This window comes from Microtus pennsylvanicus, chromosome 11, assembly GCF_037038515.1.
Source record: "Microtus pennsylvanicus isolate mMicPen1 chromosome 11, mMicPen1.hap1, whole genome shotgun sequence".
NCBI lineage: Eukaryota > Metazoa > Chordata > Mammalia > Rodentia > Cricetidae > Microtus > Microtus pennsylvanicus.
In genome coordinates this window covers 43,165,856-43,188,412 of record NC_134589.1, presented here as the reverse complement: position 1 = coordinate 43,188,412, position 22,557 = coordinate 43,165,856, and the positions used below count along the sequence as shown (strand labels likewise).

Genomic DNA, 22,557 nt, shown 5'->3' with positions numbered 1-22,557 from the left:
CGCGTCCGCGGTCCGCCCCGCCCACCCTCTCCGGAGCCACGCCTCCACTCCGCGCAAGCCGCGGGTCGGCCCTCGGTGCTTGCGTGCGCGGGGCGGGGCGCGGAGGGAGAAATCCGGCTGGTCGGCGAGCGGCCGGGGCGGGGGTGCGCGCGCGCACCAAGGCTTCCTCGCCCTGCGTGTGCGTGCGCGGCAGAGGCCCGCCGCGGCACTGTGCGGTTCCGGCGTCGGGGCCCGGCATGGCGGGGGTCGGGGCCAGGCCGGGCCGGACCCGGACCTAAATGCCTCTACTTCTCTCCGCGCTGTTGGTCTTGCTGCTGGTTGCGCTTAGCGCACTCTTCCTAGGCCGGTGAGGGACTTCCAGCCACAACGGTGGTGGTCGGGTGACCGGACGAGGAAGAGGGTTTGGAGGAGGCGCGGGCTGGTCGGGAGCAGTAGGCGAGGTGGGGGTGGGGGGCTGGGAGCGGGAAGGGGCGCTCAGCCCAGACTGCGGTGACGGAAGGCGAGGTGAGGGCATCGGGAGAGGGGGCGCAGAGGCATCGGGCGGGGCCCGGAGCTCTGCAGAGGCCAGGAGCTGAGTAGGTGTGTGTGAGGAAGGGGCCTCCCTCGGTGGTCTCCTTTTCTGCTCCTTTCGCCCCAACGTCCTCTTCCCAGATTGCGAAGGGCACCTGCAGCCCCGCCCTGGAGAGAGGTCAGGAGGACTGGCTGTCTAGGGAAAAGCGGTTATTTGAGTTGTCCCGAGTGTGACCTCTGCCTTTTTGCAAACGTCGGCAGGGTGGGGACGCGGAGAAAGACCCTCTAGGGAGTCTGTGATGACGTGTTTCTTCACTTTGACCGCTTTTGAGGACCTCTTTTTACTTTGGGTTCCTAAAGATTTGAGGATTTTTATTTATTTATTTATTTATTTAGTTTCCTGTCTTGTAGGGTGAGTTTAGTTTGTCTGGTTTCGTTTGAATTTAGGGATCCGTGGCCCTAATTATTGTGGCTAAAAGTATGTGACAGAGAAGTGCTTTAGGAAAATCGGAAAGTTCCCAAGAAAAATCCGGCTTCAGGATATCACCTATTTGCAAGGATTTTCTAGAACCAAATAGGAAAGAGGGTCTTAAAATTAAACTGATTTTTATCCAGGTGGCTTGTGGTCCGGTTGGCCACCAGGTGGTGTCAGCGGAAGTTGCAGGCAGAACTAAAGATTGGCTCATTCCGATTTTTCTGGATCCAAAATGTCAGTCTTAAGTTTCAGCAGCACCAGCATACGGTGGTGAGTTCTGGGAATGACGCGTGCGCGCGCGTGTGCGTGTGTGCGTGTGCGTGTGTGTGTGTGTGTGTGTGTGTGTGTGTGTGTGTTTTGGTGTTGTTGGGGGGGGGCAAGTGGTGGATCTAATTAAATTTCAAACTTTAGCCTCCTTCACAGCTAGTTTTCCTAGTTAACTCCACCATTGTTATTTCTTTCTTAAGAGGATCCTAGGAGCTACTTGGAGGATTGATGCAATTGATGCTAGTTGTTTTAAGGGCCAGAAATGGAAGTGGACGCCTGAAATCCTTGCTATTCAAGAGGCTGAGGCAAGAGGATTCTAAGTTCAAGGCCTGCCTGGACAACTTAGTGAGGGCTTGCCTCAAAATTAAAAGGAGCTGGAGCTGGAGTGGTTCAGTGGTAGAGCCTGGCCGGCATAAACTGGATCCTGTTTAGTATCTAGCACCAAACAAAATAAAATGGTACAGAGAGCCCAGGGTTCAGAAGAAACAGGAGAAAGATAACAGGAAACAGCAAACTTACTGTTCTGATTAAGAGAGGAAATAGGGTGGCAGCTTACCCATAAAAGAGAACTACTAAGCAAATTCAACTGGCATCGTCATGATGAGCAAGATACCCAGTGCTGGTCAGAGACATCAGTGAAAGCCACTGGGTATAGTTAGTGGGAGGGCCGATAGAACTTCCTCTCCTGTGACTCAGGCCCTTTTCTGCTTTGTAAAGCTACCCATCATTGCCTTCCTAGTGGCCAACATACACAGCTTTCTTTCATATTGTTTTAGGAAATTGACAACTTGTGGATTTCCAGAAAACTCCTTAGCTATGATCTGCCGTGAGTGCCACACGTCCTTACTCCTTTCTGCCCTTGGGGAACATTTTTGAGGTTGAGCTTTATCAGTGAAATTCTTCTGCAGAGACATCTTAGTCAAGGTGGGAGGGAGGTTCTTGCTGGAGTCTCCTATTAGTCCAAGTGCTGTTTTGTGAGGCACACTGAAAACAGCTGGAGATTTCCTCTGTTATTTAAGCTATACAGGGACTGGAGGGATGTGAGGGAGGAGAGACTGCTCGGAAAGGGGTGGAACCAATGATAATGAGGCTTCTCTTCTGGGCAGACACTATGTGGCATTGTGCTTTGGAGAAGTACGCATCAGAACAGACCTCCAGAAGGTTTCTAGCTTGTCTGCTCCATTCTCTCAGAACACGGAGGTGGAGCAGAAGGAGCTGTCCCTTAGCCCATCCTTGTTGAAGATCTTCTGCCAAGTGAGTCTACTATGATTCTTTTTAAAAATTAAGCATTTTTATTATTTTGTGTATGTTCATGCCTGTGTAGTGATTGAATAGGCTAGCAGATAGTGTTGGATCCTGTGGAGGTGGAGTTATAGTTGTGGGCTGCTGTGTGGGCTTTGGGATTTGAACCTGAGTTCTCAGGAGAGGTGAGCCATCTCTCTGGCCCTGCTCCTCTCTTCTCAGCTGTATTCCAGGGATGGTTGGTTGGCTTTGGACCATTTGGGGGAAAGGAGGAATGACGCCCTTACAGTAATACTGCTTGTCCCGTTCCTTCAGCTATTCTCCATTCATGTCGATGCCATAAACATCATGGTTCTTAAGGTGGCCACCTCCGAGTCCTTGTGGCACATCCAGATCAGCAAAAGCAGATTTCTTTTGGACAGTGATGGGAAAGGGTAAGTGGTGGGGAGAAGAGGGTCTGGTAGTGTCCTTGCCAACAGATGGATGAGAGATAATTAAGCTCTCGTGAGGAAAGGGGTCAAGAGGTTTTTATTTTGTGCCTGTGAGACAGTCTGAACGTACAGTCCTGGGTGTCTTAGAACTCCTTATGTAGACTAGGCTGTCCTTGAACTCACAGAAACTTCCCTGCCTTTGCTGTTTACGTGCTGGGATTGAAGAGCCACCACCCTTGGACTAAATGGGTTTTTTTTCTTTCCCAGTCTAATCTGTCAGGTGAACCTATCAAAGATCAATAGCAAAATCTTGAAGAGTGGTCAGCTGGTGAGTGTCATGGTCACTCTGATATTTCATTTCTTCTTGACCATAAGATATAAAAGAGTTGAGTATGTTTGTGTTCTGGATTCTCTAACCACATAGCTCTGTTTGTTTCGGGGAGACTGTTTTGTCATGTATAGCTTTGGCTGGCCTGGTATGTAGCCCAGGCTGGATTAGAACTCATGGTGAGCCTCTTATCTCAGTCTCTTTGAGTACTAGGATTATTGGTGTGTATCACCACACTCGCTTCAGACCATTCCAATTTGACCTAAAACTTCAAAACTCCCTACACAGGAGGATACATGCCTGGTAGAACTGTCACTGGCCCTGGACCTGTGTCTACAGGTGGACATCAGCAGTTGGCACCTGAGGGCTATCACTATGGATGTATGGACGCTCCATGCTGAGCTCCATGAAGGTCTCTTTCATAGTCAACTACTGTGTCAGACCCCAGGCCAGAAATCCAAGTCTGTTTCTTGTTCAGGTAAAGTTCCAGTCTTTGAGTTTCCTGCCTACCTTATCCTCGGGGATTATTTTGCAAGTAGAAAAAACAGTGTTTTCACCAATTGTTCAGGTGTGAGTCATCAGACACCATGACCTTTGATTCATAGGTAGGTAGAGGAAATAAAGCATTTCCTTGTTGAGTCAAAAAACTAACATTCCATGGTTACTTGCCATGAGTTATACCTGTACTGTGTGTTTTATGTACACTTTCACTGCATTTTCTGCATTTTACAAATAAGGAAACAGCCCAAGAACAGTTAGCTAGGTAACCTGGCTGAGGTTTTATAGTTAGTAAAAATGAATGTCAGTTATTTGACACTCAAGTTCATATTCTTTCCATTATTCCCCAGACTGTTTATGCTTTTAGAGTCTGGGGAAGAAAGTACCCAGGTCTGTGATGTTATTGACCTTGTGTCCTCTTAGGTATTTGCTTAGCTGATCTTTTTATCTGCCTTTATGGGTGAGGATTTGACCAAAGAGGTCAGGGCTGAGAGGATTTGAGAGTGTTAAGGTTTGATGGTTCTCATGTATTTTACTCATCCCTGTTTCCAGATTTGACAGAGGACTTTGCTGAACCAACTCTGCCTGGCCTATACCTTCTCCAGCAGCTGCCAGACCAAGTCAAGGTGAAGATGGAGAACACAAGTGTGGTGTTGTCTATGAATAGTCAGAAGAGGTGAGGTCTCATCTGTGACGAGGTGGGGGGGGGGGGGGATAATGTACGTTGTCTGCGGAGAGGAAGGAGGGAGGGATGGCATTCCAGGTTTCTCTGATGTGGACTGTATCTCTGGTCCAGGCACCTGACTTGGACACTGAAGCTGCTGCATTTCCTGTACCACCGTGATGAGGATCAGTTGCCCCTTCGAAGCTTCACGGCCAACTATGATATGGCACAGATGAGCACTGAACTCCTACTAGAAGGTTCTTGGAAGGGTTTCTGTTTTTTTTTTTTTTTTTTTTTTGGTTTTTCGAGACAGGGTTTCTCTGTGGCTTTGGAGCCTGTCCTGGAACTCACAGAGATCCGCCTGCCTCTGCCTCCCGAGTGCTGGGATTAAAGGCGTGTGCCACCATCGCCCGGCTAGGGTTTCTGTTTTTAAGAGAAGGGAGGACCAGCATTCTCTGTTAATCCTTGCATGATTCCATAGTTTAATATCACTGTAATTGGGGAGGGAAGGAGGGACCATAGTGAGAGAAAATAACCCCTACCTTACAGTTTTGGTGACAGTTTATTCATCTCCTTGCCTTTCGCTTCTTACAGATGGGTTGCTGCTGTCCCAGAGTCGCCAGCGGATTGTCTGCCTCAACTCCCTCAAAGTTAATGTTCAGGTGTGCTACTCATACTACTAAGAATCTTTCTCTGCTCTCTCCACATTGTTGTGTTATGAATTATGGGAGTAAAACCTTGGGGTCTTCTTATTTCCAGGTAACTACCATTGACCTCTCAGCTTCTCTTGTTTTGAACACATGTATCATTCATTACCGACACCAGGAATTCTCTCACTGGCTGCTTATGTTAGCATTGGAGACCCAAGGGGCTAGCTTACCTGATCTTAAACAAAGGAAAAAACGGTGAGTTGTTTTTGGCTTTTTAAGACAGGGTTTTGCTGTGTAGCCTTGGCTGTTCTCACTCTGAAGACCAGTTTGGCCTCACTCACAAAGAACCTCCTGCCTTTACCTCCCTTGTTCTGGGATTAAAGACATGTGTCACCATTGCCCTGCAAAAAAGGTGAATTTTAAGTCACCTTCTTATTACGTAGATTCTTTTTATCCAAAGTGGTATCTTGTGTTAAATACATATTGGATTGTCTGAGTTCCTTAAATCTTAGTTTCAGAAGCAAACCTGTTTTATATATCTTCCCTGTGGGATTATACCCTTTGTTGGTAAGAGAATGTTATTTTTATGTTTTCATTCTGATTGCCCAGCACAGTGCCTTATTTATATAAGACAAACATTTCTTGAAGTGGACTAAAGTGATAAACAGTGTCTCATCTGCCTTGGATTGCAAGGGGTGGTGTCAGATATACAGGACCGTTCTGTTTGTGTAGTCTTGACATTGTTCTGCACAGAGGAAGTGATTTGTATGTGATCTTGTTATTAGGGTGAATCATGCAATGTTGCTGATATTGACTATATTTGACTATGAATGTGAATTTCATCTTGTTTAACTTCATGTTTTTCTGGGGTTCCTTCGGATTACCAATGGGAGGAGTAGCAATCTGACAAACTTAGCCTTTTACTTTCTAGTTGTTGCCAGTCCTAAAATTCACAACAAAATCTAATTGTCAGCAACTTTGAGCATTCTCTTCATTGATAAGAAGCTGCAATTATTGTGATGTTGTTCTTATCCCTGTGTAGAACCTTCCCTCAGATCCTGGCTCCCATTATCTTCAGCACCTCTGTCTCCAATGTCAGTATTTCCATTCAGCTTGGAGACACACCACCTTTTGCTTTGGGGTTCAATTCCATCTCCCTGGGTAAGGCTCAGAGATGGGAAGGGAACAAGGATTTGCTCTTTGGTTACAACTCTGCCTATTTCCTTTCTGTGGTAGCTTAATGGACTATCTTTTTTACCACCTGTTTCAGATTACCAGCACCTTCGACCACAGAGTATCCATCAGCGGGCTGTCCTAACTGTGGATCACCTCTGCTGGCGAGTAGGCAGTGAGTCCCACATTCAGAGGGCACCACATCCACCTAATATGCATGTTTGGGGTGAAGCACTTGTCTTGGACTCCTTCACACTACAGGTAGGTGGGCGTGTGTGGTAAATAGGGGCCCACAGAGCTCCCTCCCCCTGACATGCTTCTGAGTGCTGATCGTGCTCTTGGTGTGGGCGATGCACACCAAGGTATTCTAACTGTGCATCTGCATGGTTTCAGTAGGTTTCCTGTCTTTTCTAGGGTAGCTACAACCAGCCCCTGGGTTTGTCCAGCACCCAATCCAATACTCTCTTTCTTGACTGTACTATTCGAGGACTTCAGGTAGAAATATCAGACATCTGTGCCCAGTGTCTGTCTCGAATACTATCCTTACTGATTCCACAATCTGAAAAGTCAGCTGTATCTAGGAAATCTTCACTTGGGGAATCTGTGACCTTACTCTGGAAGGTGGACCTGAAGGTGGAAGACATGAACCTGTTCACTCTTTCTGCACTGGTTGGTAAGTGGAACAGGAAGTTGGCTGAGTAGGCCTCATGTAAACTCAGCAGATTATACTGGCTCAGTCAGCTTCTTCTCATTTAAGGAAGCCGTTTATCTGGAAAGTTTCCATGTTAGAGGCATGACACGTTAGAAAGGTTTGAATAACAGGCTTTGTGCTGCTGCTTAGTAGCTATTGCTGGGAAGTATTAAAAAGACAGAGATGGAGAGAATTTAGCCTCGATGTGGTCAAGAGAATGAGACCAAAGTAGGGTTTCTTTGATTTTTTTTTTCTTGAGACATGATCTTGTTAAATAGTCCAGGGTACCCTCCAGTTCAACCTAACAAAAGATTCTAGGTGTATCTGGCTCCTACATATTTTTTTTTTAAAGATTTATTTATTTATTATGTACTCAGTGTTCTGCCTGCATGTACATCTGTAGGTCAGAAGAGGGCACCAGATCTCATTACAGATGGTTGTGAGCCATCATGTGGTTGCTGGGAATTGAACTCAGGACCTCTGGAAGAACAGCTAGTGCTCTTAACCATTGAGCCATCTCTCCAGCCCCTCTTTTTATTTTCTTGTATGTAGTTCTGGGGAGTAAATGATAAACGGGTAATTTCTTGACAATGGAAAACTTGGATTTGCCACATCTAAAGTTTCCCTAAAATATTAGGAATCATTTAAAGGAAGCATGGGGACTAAAGACAGTAAAGGGAGGAGAAAGGAAGGACAGGTTGTCATTTCAGAACTTGGGATGCAGGTTGTCTTGGTTTCTCTGTCAGGTGCTTCGGAGGTCCGACTGGACACACTGACTGTCTTGGGCAGTGCTGAGACCTCCACTGTGGGGATTCAAGGGCTCGTGCTTGCACTTGTGAAGTCAGTCACAGAGAAGATGCAGCCCTGCTGCAAGGCACCTGACATCCCCACGCCAGTGCTCGGCCTCTCCATGCTCTCCCTCACCTACCACAGCAGCGTCCGTTCCCTAGAGGTAATGCTTGGGGCTCAGGCCAGATGTGGTCTTCCTACCCCTTAAAACCTTCTTCAGTCTTTGTGATTCATGTTGTGAAACTCAGAGAAAGTGGCAGCTGGTGTGCATCTTTCCTTTCTTTGCAATTTAAATGTTTTGCTACATTATTAAAAATACATGCAAAATACAGGGAGACTATTTGAACTTCAGTATTTCCAGCTGCAGTAATTACATTTGTGACTATCATGTTGTAGCCATACTCATTTTAGCCTCCCTACCCCAAGCTCTGGTGTTATTTTAAAGGAGATACCAGCTACATCATTTTATTATAATTATTTCAAGGTGTATATATAAAAAATAGTGGACTTTTGAAAAATTGGGAATTGGTTCAGCAGATAAGAGTGCTTGCTGTACATCATAGAAGACTTGAATTCAAATTCTTAGTACCCATATAAAAGCCAGGCCTAAGCCCTAGCATTGAAGGATGGAGACAGATGAATCATGAAAGCTCACAGACCTCATGTGTAAAAGTACTGGCTACACAGAGGGACCTTGTAACAAAAACTTAGTGGGGCTGGAGAGATGGCTCAGTGACTAAGAGCACTTACTGTTTTATGGAAACACTCAGTTCTTTAGAAGGCTAGTAGGGTTCTGAAGATGGAAGCTTTCCAGTGTCTTTCTCCATAGAGTATCAGGTGGGAATGGGGTCTTCCTGGGAGGAGAGAGGCATTGCGCTCACTTGCCTTGGAAACTGAGGAGGTTGCTTTTCAGAGACTGAACCTAAGAGAACGTCTGTGTCTTTGATATTTCAATTTCTCTATCCCTTGAGCTATCAGAACTGACTTTGTCTTTCAGGATGACAAGGACATACATTCATAAGTCAGTTGCTGTGTTAAACTGCGTGGCCAACTTCTTCTGATCTGTAGGCACACATGCAGGCAGAACACTATATACATAATAAATAAATAAATCTTAGAAAAATGTGAATAAAACACATGAGCCACCAGCTTTAAAAAATAACAAAACACAAAATCTGTGTGGCCAGTACTTTTACACTGTGTTTTAGGAATCAAGTCATTCAATCTGTCGATGAAATATTTCAAGTGGCACTTGTTTCTAGACAGTGTTCGATGAATGGAAACAAAGACAAGTGTCTGTGTATATTAGATGTAGTATGGTAAGTAACCAAAGAAAAACATATGACCCTACTTCCAAAGCGTTTTAGCATCTAGTGAAGAAAGATCAAAAGTCTAAGTGCTCATAAGTATGAGAATAAATGGCAACTCTTAATACCATCTTAGTACTAACAGGAACCAAGCAAGGCAGTAATTAATGTGATTTCTTAGGAACGGCTTGGGGTTGGATATAATTCTTGAACCAGGTAGGCATGTGTAATAATCCCTGTTACTTCTGTTGTTCAGAGACATAGTGATTGACAGATTGTTTTCTTACACCCTAAAGGTTCAGTGTGGTGCGGGACTGACTTTACTCTGGAGCCCCCCAGATCACATGTACCTGTACCAGCATGTCTTGTCCACTCTACAATGCCGAGACTTGTTACGAGCTACTGTCTTTCCTGAGATTGTTCAATCCCATGAACTAGAGACTCCACAGTCCGGTTCTGAGCCAGAAGACCATCTCCCCGAGCCATCCCCACCAAGGCGGCTAAACCTGACCCTGGAGGTGAGCACAGCCAAACTGACAGCTTTCGTTGCTGAGGACAAGTTCATTACCCTGGCTGCAGAGAACGTGTCACTGAATCGGCATGGAGGCTCACTGCAGGCTTACTGCCCAGAGTTGGCTGCTGGCTTTGATGGCAATAGCATATTCAACTTTAAAGAGGTGGAGGTGCAGCTACTACCCGAGCTGGAAGAGATGATCCTCCACAGGAACCCCTTCCCTGTACTGCAGACCCTCCGGAATCGGGTTTGGCTCTTTTCTCTTGGATCAGTCTCAGTGGAGTTTCCTTATCAGTATGACTTCTCTCGAACTTTGGATGAGGCTGTGGGAGTTCAGAAATGGCTGAAGGGGCTACATCGAGGGACACATGCTTGGGCTTCTCCAGGCCCTGCCCCACTCCCACCTGATCTACTCCTAAAGGTTCAGCACTTTTCTTGGGTTTTCCTGGATGATGTCTTTGAGGTGAAGCTTCATGATAACTATGAACTGATGAAAGATGAAAGTAAGGAGAGCGCCAAAAGGCTGCAATTGCTGGATGCCAAAGTGGCTGCCCTGCGGAAGCAGCATGGGGAATTGTTGCCAGCTCGAAAAATTGAGGAGCTCTATGCCTCTTTGGAACGCAAAAACATTGAAATCTACATCCAGCGCTCTCGTCGTCTCTATGGCAACACGCCCATGCGCCGTGCACTGCTCACTTGGAGCCTGGCAGGGCTAGAGCTGGTAGCTCTGGCAGATTCATCCTTCCATGGACCTGAACGTGTGATAGAGCAGGTTCGAGAGCTTGACCCTGGCAGCCCTTTTCCTGCTGAAGGAATAGACCTTGTCATTCAGTGGTGTCGTATGCTCAAGTGCAGTGTCAAAACTTTTCTGGGTGAGTGGACCCTGGTGTTTGTCCTGTGTGTGCTAGGAAGCCCTCTGAGTGATTACAAAGAGCTAGATTGTATAGGAAATTGTAGTTGGATTGGGGTGGGTGGGCTCTGCTTCCCTTTCTTTGATCCTAATTTTCACCCTGAAACTCTTCAGCTGACATCATAGGGCCATGAGCACAGCCATCTTTAAGGTTATTGTGGCTCTTGAATTTCATGCTCTCTCTGCCTCTCACCTCTGCTTCATGGTCTCTAGGTCTTAGGTTTGCTGCTGCTTCTTTTTTAAGATTTATTTATTGTGCCGGGCGGTGGTGGCTCACACCTTTAATCCCAGCACTCGGGAGGCAGAGGCAGGCGGATCTCTGTGAGTTCGAGACCAGCCTGGTCTACAAGAGCTAGTTCCAGGACAGGCTCCAAAACCACAGAGAAACCTTGTCTCGAAAAACCAAAAAAAAAAAAGATTTATCTATTGTGTATACAATGTTCTGCGCACCAGGTCTCATTTACAGATGGGTGTGAGCCATCATGTAGTTGCTGGGAATTGAACTCAGGACCTCTGGAAAAGAGTAGTTGGTGCTCTTAACCTCTGAGCCATCTCTCCAGCCCCTTAGCTTTGTTTCTTAATTGCCAGCGCTTGTTCTCTTAATTAATTATAGATGGGCAAAAAGAACAATAAGAGGAAAAAACGTGAAAGTGAATAATCAGTGTGTATCTGCTTTCTAATAATAGTTCGGATCAGAGACTATCCACGGTACCTGTTTGAGATCCGGGACTGGCGGCTCATGGGTCGACTTGCGGGCACTGAGCAGAGTGGCCAGCCTTGCTCCCGTCGACGTCAAATCCTGCATTTGGGGCTTCCCTGGGGTAACGTGGCAGTAGAGAGGAACATGCCCCCACTCAAGTTCTACCATGACTTCCACTGTGAGTAAAGGAGGCAGTGGTTTGGCTGAGGGGTATTTGCGGGCCTCTGATGGAAGATAAGCTTTGGAGCAAAGGAGGAACAGAGAGCTGTTTTGTAGCAAGCTGAAGCCTGTATTCCTCCTCTACCCTAGCGGAAATCTTCCAGTATACAGTGGTCTGGGGCCCATGCTGGGATCCAGCCTGGACACTGATTGGTCAATGTATGGACCTCTTGACCAAGCCCTCAGCTGACCCCAGCCCACCTTTGCCCTGGTGGGATAAGAGTCGTCTTCTGTTCCATGGGGACTGGCATATGGATATTGAACAAGCAAACCTGCATCAGCTAGCCACTGAGGTGAGGGGCTCCACGGAGTCATTTCCTTATTAGGATAGTGTAGTTGTGGCCTGTGCAGCATGCGGGGCACAGAGAGAAAGGTCCTGGTTTGGGAGGCAGTTCGCTTAACCACAGCTCACTTTGTTCTTTGGGATGGGGGGTCGTTACAGGATCCATACAATACAACTGAAAACATGCACTGGGAATGGAACCACCTTTCTTTTCATTGGAAACCTGGTCAGTTTGTGTTCAAAGGGGACCTGGATGTCAACGTAAGAACAGCCTCTAAGTGAGTGGAGTGAAGAGTGGGGCCTTAACTAGGTGGGGGAGTCAGGGTGGAGGGAGAGGGGAAGAACCAAGGGAAGCAAGAGACCAAGTCACTGAGGGCTGGGGCTCCGTTGTGAGGCAGGTATGACGACTGCTGCTTCCTTCACCTGCCTGACCTCTGCATGACACTGGACCTGCAGTGGCTGTGCCATGGGAACCCTCATGATCATCACAGTGTCACTCTGAGGGCCCCAGAGTTCCTGCCTGAGGTACCCTTGGGCCAGCTCCATGACTCCTACCGGGCCTTCCGCTCTGAGAACCTCAATCTCTCCATCAAGATGGATTTGACTCGCCATAGTGGGAGTGAGACTTGGGCCTGGGACAATGGGGAGGATGGGCTTGGGATACTGACTACTTTCGATTGAAAAAAGGATAGAAGGATAGAGCAGAATTTAGGTTGTGCCTTTTGTTTGTAGGAGGATCAGTGCCTTTGGGGATCGCTATTAAAACCGTAAATTATGTTGCTTAAGAGTAATGGATAGTCTCAAAGTTGTGTAGTCTGGGAAGTTAAAGATAGAAGTGCTGTCAGCATCAGTGTATGGTGAAGGTCCATTCCTCTTATGGCAGTGCCTTCTTGCTATGTCCTCAAATGGTAGAAAGAGCAGTAAAGTCCTTTGGGTCTCTTGACCCAGCTGTCAGCTGACCCAGACCACCCTTTGTCGTTAGTATCATTCAGAAGGTCTCTGTCCTCGATACCAGTCAGTTTTCCTCATCAGTTCTATCACCTTGGTGTTTAGAGTCGGGGAGGGGGACAAACACAAACATTTACACCATAGCCATAGGTGAAAGAAAGAGCGTAGACCTTGAAAGAAGAGGTGCTGGGATACTGATGTGAGGAGGCTGTTTGTGTTTTCTGATCTCTAAAACTTGAAGCTGGAAAAGTACTTCCTCACCTCTGTTTCAACCACAGCTTGGATATGCCTATCCTTTCTTTTGCAGCAATATCCCAGCCCCGAATTCTGCTGTATAGTAGTACCCTGCGTTGGATGCAAAATTTCTGGGCAACTTGGACTAGCGTAACAAGGCCTATCTGTAGAGGGAAACTCTTTAATAACTTGAAGCCCAGCAAGAAGAAACTTGGCCAACACTACAAACAGCTTTCCTGTACTGCACTCTTTCCCCAGCTACAGGTTAGACTCTGACCTCTAACATTTAGCTGGGTTCCCCTTTCTTAGTTTCCTTGTTTTCTAACATACTGACTCATCCCTTTGATATCCATTCTTCAGTTCTTTGTTCTTGATACCAGGTACATTATTGGGCCTCATTTGCCCAGCAACGGGGCATCCAGATTGAGTGCAGTCAGGGCCACGTCTTCGCTCGGGGAACTCAGCGGCTTATACCTCAAGGTCAGGCCAGAGTTTCTCTTCCTCCTAGTCTGTTCCTTTATTCTCCTCTTCTCTGATGACTCACATCCTTCATGCCATCCTACATGGACTGTATGCTTCTTTTCTCAGCTGGCACAGTGATGCGGCGCCTCATTTCCGAGTGGAGTGTGACCCAGATGGTGAGTGACTTAAGTCAGGTGACTGTGCACCTGATGGCTTCACCTACTGAAGAGAATGCTGACCACTGCCTTGATCCCTTGATAACCAAGACCCACCTACTGAGCCTGTCTTCCCTTACATACCAACGGCACAGCAATCGCACCACTGAAGAGGTACTGTTTGACACTCTTTTTTACATCAGTTATATTAGTAGGCGTTGCAGTTTAAGTGAGCAAAATAGACTACTGGTGTCTTATTTATTTTTCGAGACAGGGTTACTCCGTAGCTTTTGGTTCCTGTCCTGGAACTAGCTCTTGTAGACCAGGCTGGTCTCGAACTCACAGAGATCCACCTGCCTCTGCCTCCCGAGTGCTGGGATTAAAGGCGTGCGCCACCACCGCCCGGTGACTACTGGTGTCTTAAATAACAGAAATTTCTAGTGGTTTCGGAGACTTGAGAGGTCCAATAATAGAGTGTCATTCATGGCTCTTGCTGTCATGTGGGCCCTACCCTCCTTTATGTCCTGATTCACTCTTAATTATCTCCTGACTCCAACTATGATCACATTGGGGGTGAGAGGTAATTTCTGGTAAGGTTCCTAACCATAGCATGTGTGTCTTTCTGATACAGTTACTTGGTGTAGTTGTGTCAGCTTCTCTTCTTCCTTTTAAGATTGCTTATTGGGTGAGTAGGCGTGTTGGGGAATGGATGTGTGGGCGTGTATGCATGCAGGTCAGAGGACAACTAGTGTGGATGATTTTCTCCTCCCACCATTTTAGTCCAGGAGACCCAACTCAAGGCCTCAGGTTTGGTGGCTGCACCTTTACCCACAGACTCATCTCACTTTAAAAAATTTATCTTTATTACATTTATTGTGTGTGTCTCCTTAGGTCTTCAGGCTTGGTGGCAAGATCTTTTTAAGTGCTGAGCCATATCACTGGCCCCTTGCTGCTATGACTTTTTTTTCCCTTCAAACCCAAGCTTGATTTGAATTTTCTGTCCTTCACCACTGCCTTAAGTGTTTGCAAAGCCTTGAGTTCAAACCCCAGCACAACCACTCCCCCCATAAAGAAAATCTCTTGATTTCTCCCTCTAACAAGTCTCTTGGTCTTCATGAAATAAAGTAAAAGTTTTTAACACTTCATGTAGTACTGGCTTTCTCCTTCTCTCCCAATTATGGACAGCTTTTGAAATTACCAGATTCATTAAAAATGCATTAGGTATAGTTAGGAGTAAAGTAATGTACAGACTGAGACCACTTAATATTTCTTTCTTCAGGGTCTTCTCATCTCTTCTCCCAGAGCCACCTTGGTTTAACAAGTCTGTCTCTGCATTTTTTTTGCCCAGGAGTAGTGGTGGTATGTCTGTGTAATCCTGGTGTCCTTGGCACTTTCCTCAGGAGCTCTCTACTCGAGATGGTGACCCTGCCTTTCATACACATCAGCTGTACTTGGTAGACCTACGGATTTCCTGGACGACCACCAACAGGGACATTGCCTTTGGCTTATACGATGGCTACAAAAAGGCAGCTGTACTCAAACGTAATCTCTCTACTGAGGCCCTGAAAGGTTTGAAGATTGATCCCCAGATGTCAGCCAAAAAGCCAAAACGTGGTATCCCACCTAATGCCCAAGTCTCACCTCACGTCAGCACTCCTAGCTTCAGTGGACGGCCTGATAAGGGATCATCAGGAGGTAGGCCGGAGCAGATGATGCTCGGGTTCAGGGTTAGAACATGAACATGGGCTTGGAAAAGGTTTTATGAAACTAGCATTTTTATATGTTTGCCCATCTTAAGTTTATAAAGCTTCCTCATAAAGAGGAAGCATCAGAAATTTGACCCTGTGTCCAGGAAGAGATCAGCTAGTATTGGGGTCAAAAGAGCAAGTTCCAGGACAGTCAGGGCTACACAGAGAAACCCTGTTGCAAGAAACAAAAAAAAAAAATTGTTTCCTTCCTTCCTTTCTTTCTTTCTTTCTTTCTTTCTTTTTTTCTTATTTATTTATTTAGGCAGGGTTTCTCTGTGTAACAGCTCTGACTGTGCTCTTTTTCTAATTTTTAATGTTGAACATTGAGCTCAAGACTTTGTGTATTCTAGGCAAATACTAACACCATATCCACAGTTTTGTATCGTTTTGATCTAATTATTTTGTTCAGGCAACAAAAATTTAAGTACTTAGTTGGCATAAAACTGAAACACAGCTGAGTGGTGGTGGTGGACGCCTTTAATCCCAGCCCTCAGGGAGCAGAGGGCAGGCGGATCTCTGTGAATTCGAGGCCACCCTGGTCCACAGAATGAGTTCCAGGACAGGATCCAAAGCTACAGAGAAACCCTGTCTCAAAGGGAAAAAAACGGAACTGAAGCAGTATTAAGTTCTTTATCTGCTGAGCCATCTCTCCGGCACCCTGGGAAAAAATTTAAAAGATAAGACTTGGGCAAAAAATGTGTGGGTGAGCCTGAGAACAAGGTGAAAAGTGATAAATGCCACAAGAAGAATTCAAAGACTAGGGACATTACACGACAGGGCATGCAATCAGGCAGGGGTTTATTGAGGCAGTATCATTTGAGCCTAATTTTAAGATATGGCATGATTGGAATGTGTGGGAATGGGAAAGGGGGCAGTCAATGAGTAGGAATGGCATTGGGAGAGGTGCTGTGTTCAAAGGAGAGTGAACAGTTTTCTCTGACATGGTACCAAATGGAATGAGAAAATGGGTTAAAAAGAAAACACAGATCATTTGGGGACCTTCCTCGCAGGTCCTTCTTCATTAGGGACAGTGAAACACTGAAGGTCTTTGACTAGACTGTGATAGATTTTGGCTGTTAGGAAGGTAACTGTAGCAATGGTGTGTGTGAGAGGGCTGTATGTGGACAAGCAGTTGAGGAAACTATCACAATATGTCAACAGGAGGCAGCAAGGACTGAAGGAGGCGGAGCAGCTGGAATGGTTGTGATAGATGGAATGCTGCTGTTGTACATAGACATGGCTGCTGGAAGAAGTTAAAGTGAAAAAAGAAGCTTGGTGTACAGCACTGTAGAGGCATTGACATTAGTCTCAGCTCGAGGGCCAGTCTTGTCTACATATATTCCAGGATGGTCAGGACCACATAATAAATAGAGAAACTGTCTCAAGCAAAACAAGTAGGGGTTAAAGAAGTGGCTTAGTGATTAAGAGCACTGGTTGCTCTTTTAGAGGATCCAAATTCAGTTTCCAGCCCTTAGGGTGGTAGCCTGCAACTCCAGTTCCAAGGAATCTAATGTCCTCTGGCTTCTTTAGATACTGTGTATGTCTGATGCACAGGCATACACATTGAGGCAAAACACATATACTTAGCCGGGCGGTGGTGGCGCACGCCTTTAATCCCAGCACTCGGGAGGCAGAGGCAGGCGGATCTCTGTGAGTTCGAGACCAGCCTGGTCTACAAGAGCTAGTTCCAGGACAGGCTCCAAAACCACAGAGAAACCCTGTCTCGAAAAACCAAAAAAAAAAAAACCATATACTTAAAATAAAAATCTTTTTTTAAAGGGCAGGTGGTATAGCTGGGCAGTAGTCACATTCACCTTTAAATCCACCACTTGGGAGACAGAGGCAACTGAATCTCTGAATTCGAGGTCAGCCTGGTCTAAGAGTGAGTTCCAGGACAGCCAAGGCTATTACACGGTAAAACCCTGTCTCAAAAAAAAAAGAAAGAAAAGAAAAGGAAAAAGTGGGTGGGTAGTGATGCCTAAAGTTTGTGGCTATTGATCTGTGGGCACATTGGTAACTGTGGTATCAGAAATAGAAGAGTCATAGACTGAAGAGCTTTGGACATGCTGAACCTGTGGCAGTGGTAGGATATCTAGGCAAGTCTGACATCTGGAAATGAGTCTAAGGCTTTAAGCTAGAGATAAGAGTTTCTGAACATTTCTTCACAGAGCTAAAACTTAATGCCAAAAAGATGATAGTAGTGGTCTGGAGAGAGGGCTCAGAGGTTAAGAGCATCGCCTGCTCTTCCAGAGGTCCTGAGTTCAATTTCCAGCAACCACATGGTGGCTCGCAACCATTTGTAATGAGGTCTGGTGCCCTCTTCTGGCCTGCAGTCATACACACAGAATATTGTATACATAATAAATAAATAAATATTTTAAAAAAAGATGATAGTAGTTGCTATTGTGTAGTAGACACTCAGCAAAAACGTTATTTCATTAAGTTGTCACAAGAGCTTTATGAGATAGTTGCTGTTATTTTACAGATAAGGAAACTGAGTCACAAAGAGTATAAGCAAGCTGCCCAAAGTCACAATTGAATAGTTGTTAGAGAGATAGGAACTTGACCACAGGCAGGCTAGTCTAATTCTGACACTACTCCTAACCATAATACTCTGTTAGACAAACTTACTAAGAGAAAGGAGGGGACATGCCAGGGTCTCAGGAGATACTTCTAAGACCTTCGGGAGAAGTAGCCAAGCTAGAATATGTTACCACTGCTGACAAGGGAGTAGGAGGGAATAGTCATAACCAAGTATGTGAAAAGGAGAAAAGCGGGGACTGGAGAAATGGCTCAGCAGTTTAGAGCACTTGCTGCTTTTACAGAGGACCTGGGTTCAATTCCTACCACTGTCATGGTTGGGCCCTTAGGAAAAAAACTAGTGCCATTGAAACTGGTGGGGTTTTTTGTTTTGTTTTGTTTTTATTTTTTGTTTTTCAAAACAGGGTTCCTCAGTAGCTTTGGAGTCTTAGAACTAGCTCTGTAGGACCAAACTGGCCTCGAACTCAAGAGATCTGCCTGCCTCTGCCTCCCGAGTGCTAGGATTAAATGCGTGCACCACCACTGCCCGGCTAAACTGGTGTTTCTATTTCTATTGGAAATCTTTTATTAACATTGATCGGGGAACTAAGAAACTTTTACTATTTTGGATTGAGGGTGGGGTAGAGTGAACTGGACTGGTGTTCCGGGTTGAAAGATATATCTCAGCCCTTACCTAGATAGGAATTAATGGAAGATCAGTGTGGCCCTGAATATGTTCTCTTTCCCTTTGAGATGGTGACGTTTCCCCACTTCTTTTCCAGGTGCTTACATGTTACAGAAGCTGATTGAAGAGACAGATAGGTTTGTAGTATTCACAGAAGAGGAGTCCGGTATGAGTGACCAGTTGTGTGGCATTGCTGCCTGCCAGACGGATGACATATACAACCGAAACTGCCTTATTGAGCTGGTTAACTGCCAGGTACGTTTTCTTTATAGGATGCCAAAAAAAGGCTAGATCCCAATCATATTGTTTACTTTGCACCAGTTAAAAAAATATTTTTTAAAGATAGAATTTTTTTAAAGATCTCTCTTTTTTTGTTGTTGTTGTTTTTGTTTTTTTGAGACAGGGTTTCTCTGTGGTTTTGGAGCCTGTCCTGGAACCAGCTCATGTAGACCAGGCTGGTCTCGAACTCACAAAGATCTGCCTGCCTCTGCTTCCCGAGTACTGGGATTAAAGGCTTGCACCACCACTGCCCAGCTTTTTTTAAAGATCTTTGACTCCAGCATGTGGGAGGCAGAACTTGGTAGATCTCTGAATTTGAGGACAATATAAGTGAAACATTGTCTCAAAATAATTAAAATAAACAAAACAATAAAATAGGATCCCACTGTATCGCTCAGACTGGCCTCAAACTTGACCATTTTGCCTTGGTTTTTTGAATGCATAAGTTATGAGTGTGCTTCTCCACATCTAAACTGAAGAAGGGTGGATAGACCTCAGATTTGTTCCGTTAGTTTGGTTGGTTGGTTTTTGTTTTTTTGGTTTGGTTTGGTTTGGTATTTTGAGACAGGGTTTCTCTGTAGCTTTTGAGCCTGTCCTGGAATTCACTCTTGTAGACCAGACTAGCCTTCAGCTCACAGAGATTCACCTCCCTCTGCCTCCTGAGTGCTGTGATTAAAGGCGTTCACCACCACTGCCGACCTGTTCGTTTTTCAAGACAGGGTTTCTCTGTGTAACAGCTCTGGCTGTCCTGAAACTCATTTTGTAGACAAGGCTGGCCTCAAACTCAAAGAGATCTGCCTGTCTCTTCCTCCTGAGGGCTAGGATTAAAGGTGTACACTACTATGCCCAGTAAATTTGTCCCTTTCTTCAGGTATCCTAAGTAATCATTTCCGAGTATAAAACCCAGTGACATTCACTCTGTAAACCCGAGTCAGTCAGATAAAGTAACCTGAAGATCCTTCTTGTCTTCCTTCTTGTATAAGACTCTGCTTTTCTCTTTGACAGATGGTCCTCCGTGGAGCAGAGACAGAAGGCTGTGTCATTGTGTCAGCTGCCAAAGCCCAGTTGCTGCAGTGCCAACACCATCCAGCTTGGTATGGTGACACACTAAAACAAAAGACATCCTGGACTTGCCTGTTAGATGGCATGCAGTATTTTGCCACCACTGAAAGCAGCCCTACTGAACAGGATGGCCGACAGCTCTGGCTAGAGGTCAGTCAGCATGGGTGGGAAGGCCATTATGTCTCTACTTAAGTCCCTTTTACTAGAACCACTGGAAGATTCTTCACAGTACTTACCTTCTGCTTAGTAGAAAAAGGAAACTGCTGACCCCCTTGACTGTGAGCAGCCTCTGTGGCATAGAAACACAGTGCTTTTCTCTCCTCAGATACTCTAATGTCTTATATACCAGCTGTAAACGGACAGAAACTTTTTTTTTTTAAACTTTTATTCTTTGATGCGTTACATTCCAATCATAGTTTCCCATGTTTGCAGTCTTCATAGTCCTTCTCTCCCTTAGATCACTTCCTCCTGTTTCCCTTTGGAAAACCAAACCAAACCAGGCCTCACACGGATATCCACCAAACATGGCACATGGCTGTAGGCAGGCTTTTTGTCAGGACCACCAGTTCCCGAATAAATGCACAGAGGCTTACTATTAATTACTATTAGTTGTAATGCTTGGTCGATGGCTCAGGCTTGTTACTAGCTAACTCTTATATTTTAAATTAACTCATATTTTTTATCTACCCTCTGCCACATGGCAGTGCCTTCTTTCAACACGGCACGTTTGTCTTGCTTTGAGACTCCTGAGAGACTCTGCCCTTCTTCCTCCCATCATCCTCTCAGTTTGGCTCTCCTGCCTAAACTCTACCCTTCCAGCTATTGGCTTTTTTATTAACCATTGAAAGTAATACATATTTACAGTGTACACAGTTTCTTCCACAGCACATGGCCTATCAAGATACAATAAGACTAGACACAAACCCTCATCACAACTGGATGTGGTAACCTTGTAGGAGGGAAGGGGTCTCAAGAGCAGGCAAATAGTCAGAGATACTCCCCCACAACACACAAACACCCCCACACACACACACTTTTAGGAGTCCCGTAGGACCACCAAACTACACAATCATAAGGTATATGTAGAAGACCTAGCTTGGACCTAGCTTAGACCCTACAGGTCTGTGTTTGTCACTTTAGTTTTTGTGAATTTCTATGAATCCTGCTTAAGTGATTCTGTGGGCCATGTCCTTGTGCCTTCTGACTCCTATAATCCTTCTTCCCCGCTGGCACCACCTAGTGTTTAGCTGTGGGAACTTCTAAGTTTTTAGTCCCTCTTAATGTCACACTAACAGGCAATTAAGAAAATAGACAGTAGGCCTGAAAACTTTGTTTTGTGTGTTTGAAACAAGTCTTGCTATGTAGTCTTGAATGGTCTCAAACTCTGTGTAGCCTAGGTGACCTCCAACTGGAGATCATTTTGACTCCACTTCTGTAGCGCAGAAACCTGTGCCACATGGCTAGCGAAGTCTTTTTATGGCCTTTCATCAAGGTGATTGGTTGTTTCAGCAAAGCTTTGAGATCAAATGGAAGACTATTTATCTAGGAGTCTGGTTGTTTGACAATTACATCATTGTACATTGTACAGCTATGAGCCCTCTTGAATCAAATGAGGTGGTGCTTTGGAAACATTAGATGTGTTCAGATAGATAGTAGCCCATATAGCCACATTTTTTTTCTTTTTTTCTTTTTTTTTTTTTTTTTTTTTGGTTTTTTGAGACAGGGTTTCTCTGTGGTTTTTGGAGCCTGTCCTGGAACTAGCTCTTGTAGACCAGGCTGGTCTCGAACTCACAGAGATCCGCCTGCCTCTGCCTCCCAAGTGCTGGGATTAAAGGCGTGCGCCACCACCGCCCGGCCTTCTTTTTTTTTTTTTAAGTCAGTACATTGGCAAGACAGTGTTTCTGTTAGCTGGTGAGACTGAACTCTTGGCTAAGGCTGGGGAAGGAACACTGCAAGATAGAGATTGATTGAAGGCTTTTTTTTTCTCCCCCAAATTGCATTAGCATTAAAGTACAGATCCTTGGAGTTAGAATACTATTTTTTTTGTCTTTCCCTTGTGACTTTGTAATCAAATAGATCTGCCATCTGATCTAATGGGTTTCTATATGCTTTAGAGATTTTCTTTTTTATTTATGTGGTTGTGGGTGACCGTAAAGACCAGAAGAGGGTTTCAAGTCTGGAACTAGAATTATAGGTAATTGTGAGCTGCCATGTGGGTGCTAGGAATTGAACCTGGGATCTCTGCAAGAACAGCAAGTGCTCCTAACTGCTGAGCCATCTCCAGTCCTTGAAGCATTAATATTTTTTTAAAAACGTGTTTGGGTGTTTTGCCTGCATGTATGTCTGTGTATTAGGTGTGTGCTTGGTACCTACAGAGGCCAGAAGAGGGATATTGGATCCTCTGGGTCTGGAGTTACAATTGTAAGCTGCTCAGTTGATGCTGGGAATAGAGCCTTTATCTTCTGGAAGAGTAGCCAGTGAGTGCTCTTAACTACTGAGCCACCTCTCCAGTCCTGAAGCCTTGATCTTACTGCTTTGATCTTATGTGATACTTATTTTGTTATTTACCTTGGCCTCCAAGGCAACAATGTCAGAATGATTTTTTGTAAATGGGTGTATGTATGAGTGAGCATGTCATGTATGTATAGGGATGTGTGCCTATGCGTGTGCAGAGAAGATGGTGTCAGGTGTCTTACTTTATCAAGCTGTGTCTTATTCCCTTGAAACAGGGTTTTTCATTGACCCTGGAGCTAGACTGGGATCCTGCAAGCCCTGGAAATCTTCCTGACTCCAACCTCCATAGAATTGGGATT

At 45.3% G+C, this 22,557-nt stretch overlaps 1 protein-coding gene across 1 annotated transcript in view; it reads left to right on the top strand.

Annotated features, from left to right (window-relative positions):
* The first annotated feature begins 175 nt into the window (after window positions 1-175).
* Window positions 176-22,557, top strand: part of Bltp2 (bridge-like lipid transfer protein family member 2) — a 32,962-nt gene continuing 10,580 nt past the window's right edge. Inside the window, exons 1-26 of the mRNA XM_075991481.1 lie at window positions 176-346; window positions 1,126-1,255; window positions 2,029-2,078; window positions 2,359-2,506; window positions 2,810-2,928; window positions 3,193-3,253; window positions 3,542-3,731; window positions 4,304-4,427; window positions 4,548-4,672; window positions 5,010-5,077; window positions 5,175-5,320; window positions 6,108-6,226; window positions 6,336-6,499; window positions 6,653-6,911; window positions 7,676-7,881; window positions 9,322-10,411; window positions 11,136-11,327; window positions 11,459-11,661; window positions 11,811-11,929; window positions 12,050-12,270; window positions 12,907-13,097; window positions 13,214-13,313; window positions 13,422-13,624; window positions 14,851-15,145; window positions 18,501-18,658; window positions 19,688-19,894. Coding sequence (XP_075847596.1) covers window positions 279-346; window positions 1,126-1,255; window positions 2,029-2,078; window positions 2,359-2,506; window positions 2,810-2,928; window positions 3,193-3,253; window positions 3,542-3,731; window positions 4,304-4,427; window positions 4,548-4,672; window positions 5,010-5,077; window positions 5,175-5,320; window positions 6,108-6,226; window positions 6,336-6,499; window positions 6,653-6,911; window positions 7,676-7,881; window positions 9,322-10,411; window positions 11,136-11,327; window positions 11,459-11,661; window positions 11,811-11,929; window positions 12,050-12,270; window positions 12,907-13,097; window positions 13,214-13,313; window positions 13,422-13,624; window positions 14,851-15,145; window positions 18,501-18,658; window positions 19,688-19,894 — 4,956 coding nt within the window. The 5' untranslated portion in view covers window positions 176-278. The remainder of the gene's footprint in view (window positions 347-1,125; window positions 1,256-2,028; window positions 2,079-2,358; window positions 2,507-2,809; window positions 2,929-3,192; window positions 3,254-3,541; window positions 3,732-4,303; window positions 4,428-4,547; window positions 4,673-5,009; window positions 5,078-5,174; window positions 5,321-6,107; window positions 6,227-6,335; window positions 6,500-6,652; window positions 6,912-7,675; window positions 7,882-9,321; window positions 10,412-11,135; window positions 11,328-11,458; window positions 11,662-11,810; window positions 11,930-12,049; window positions 12,271-12,906; window positions 13,098-13,213; window positions 13,314-13,421; window positions 13,625-14,850; window positions 15,146-18,500; window positions 18,659-19,687; window positions 19,895-22,557) is intronic.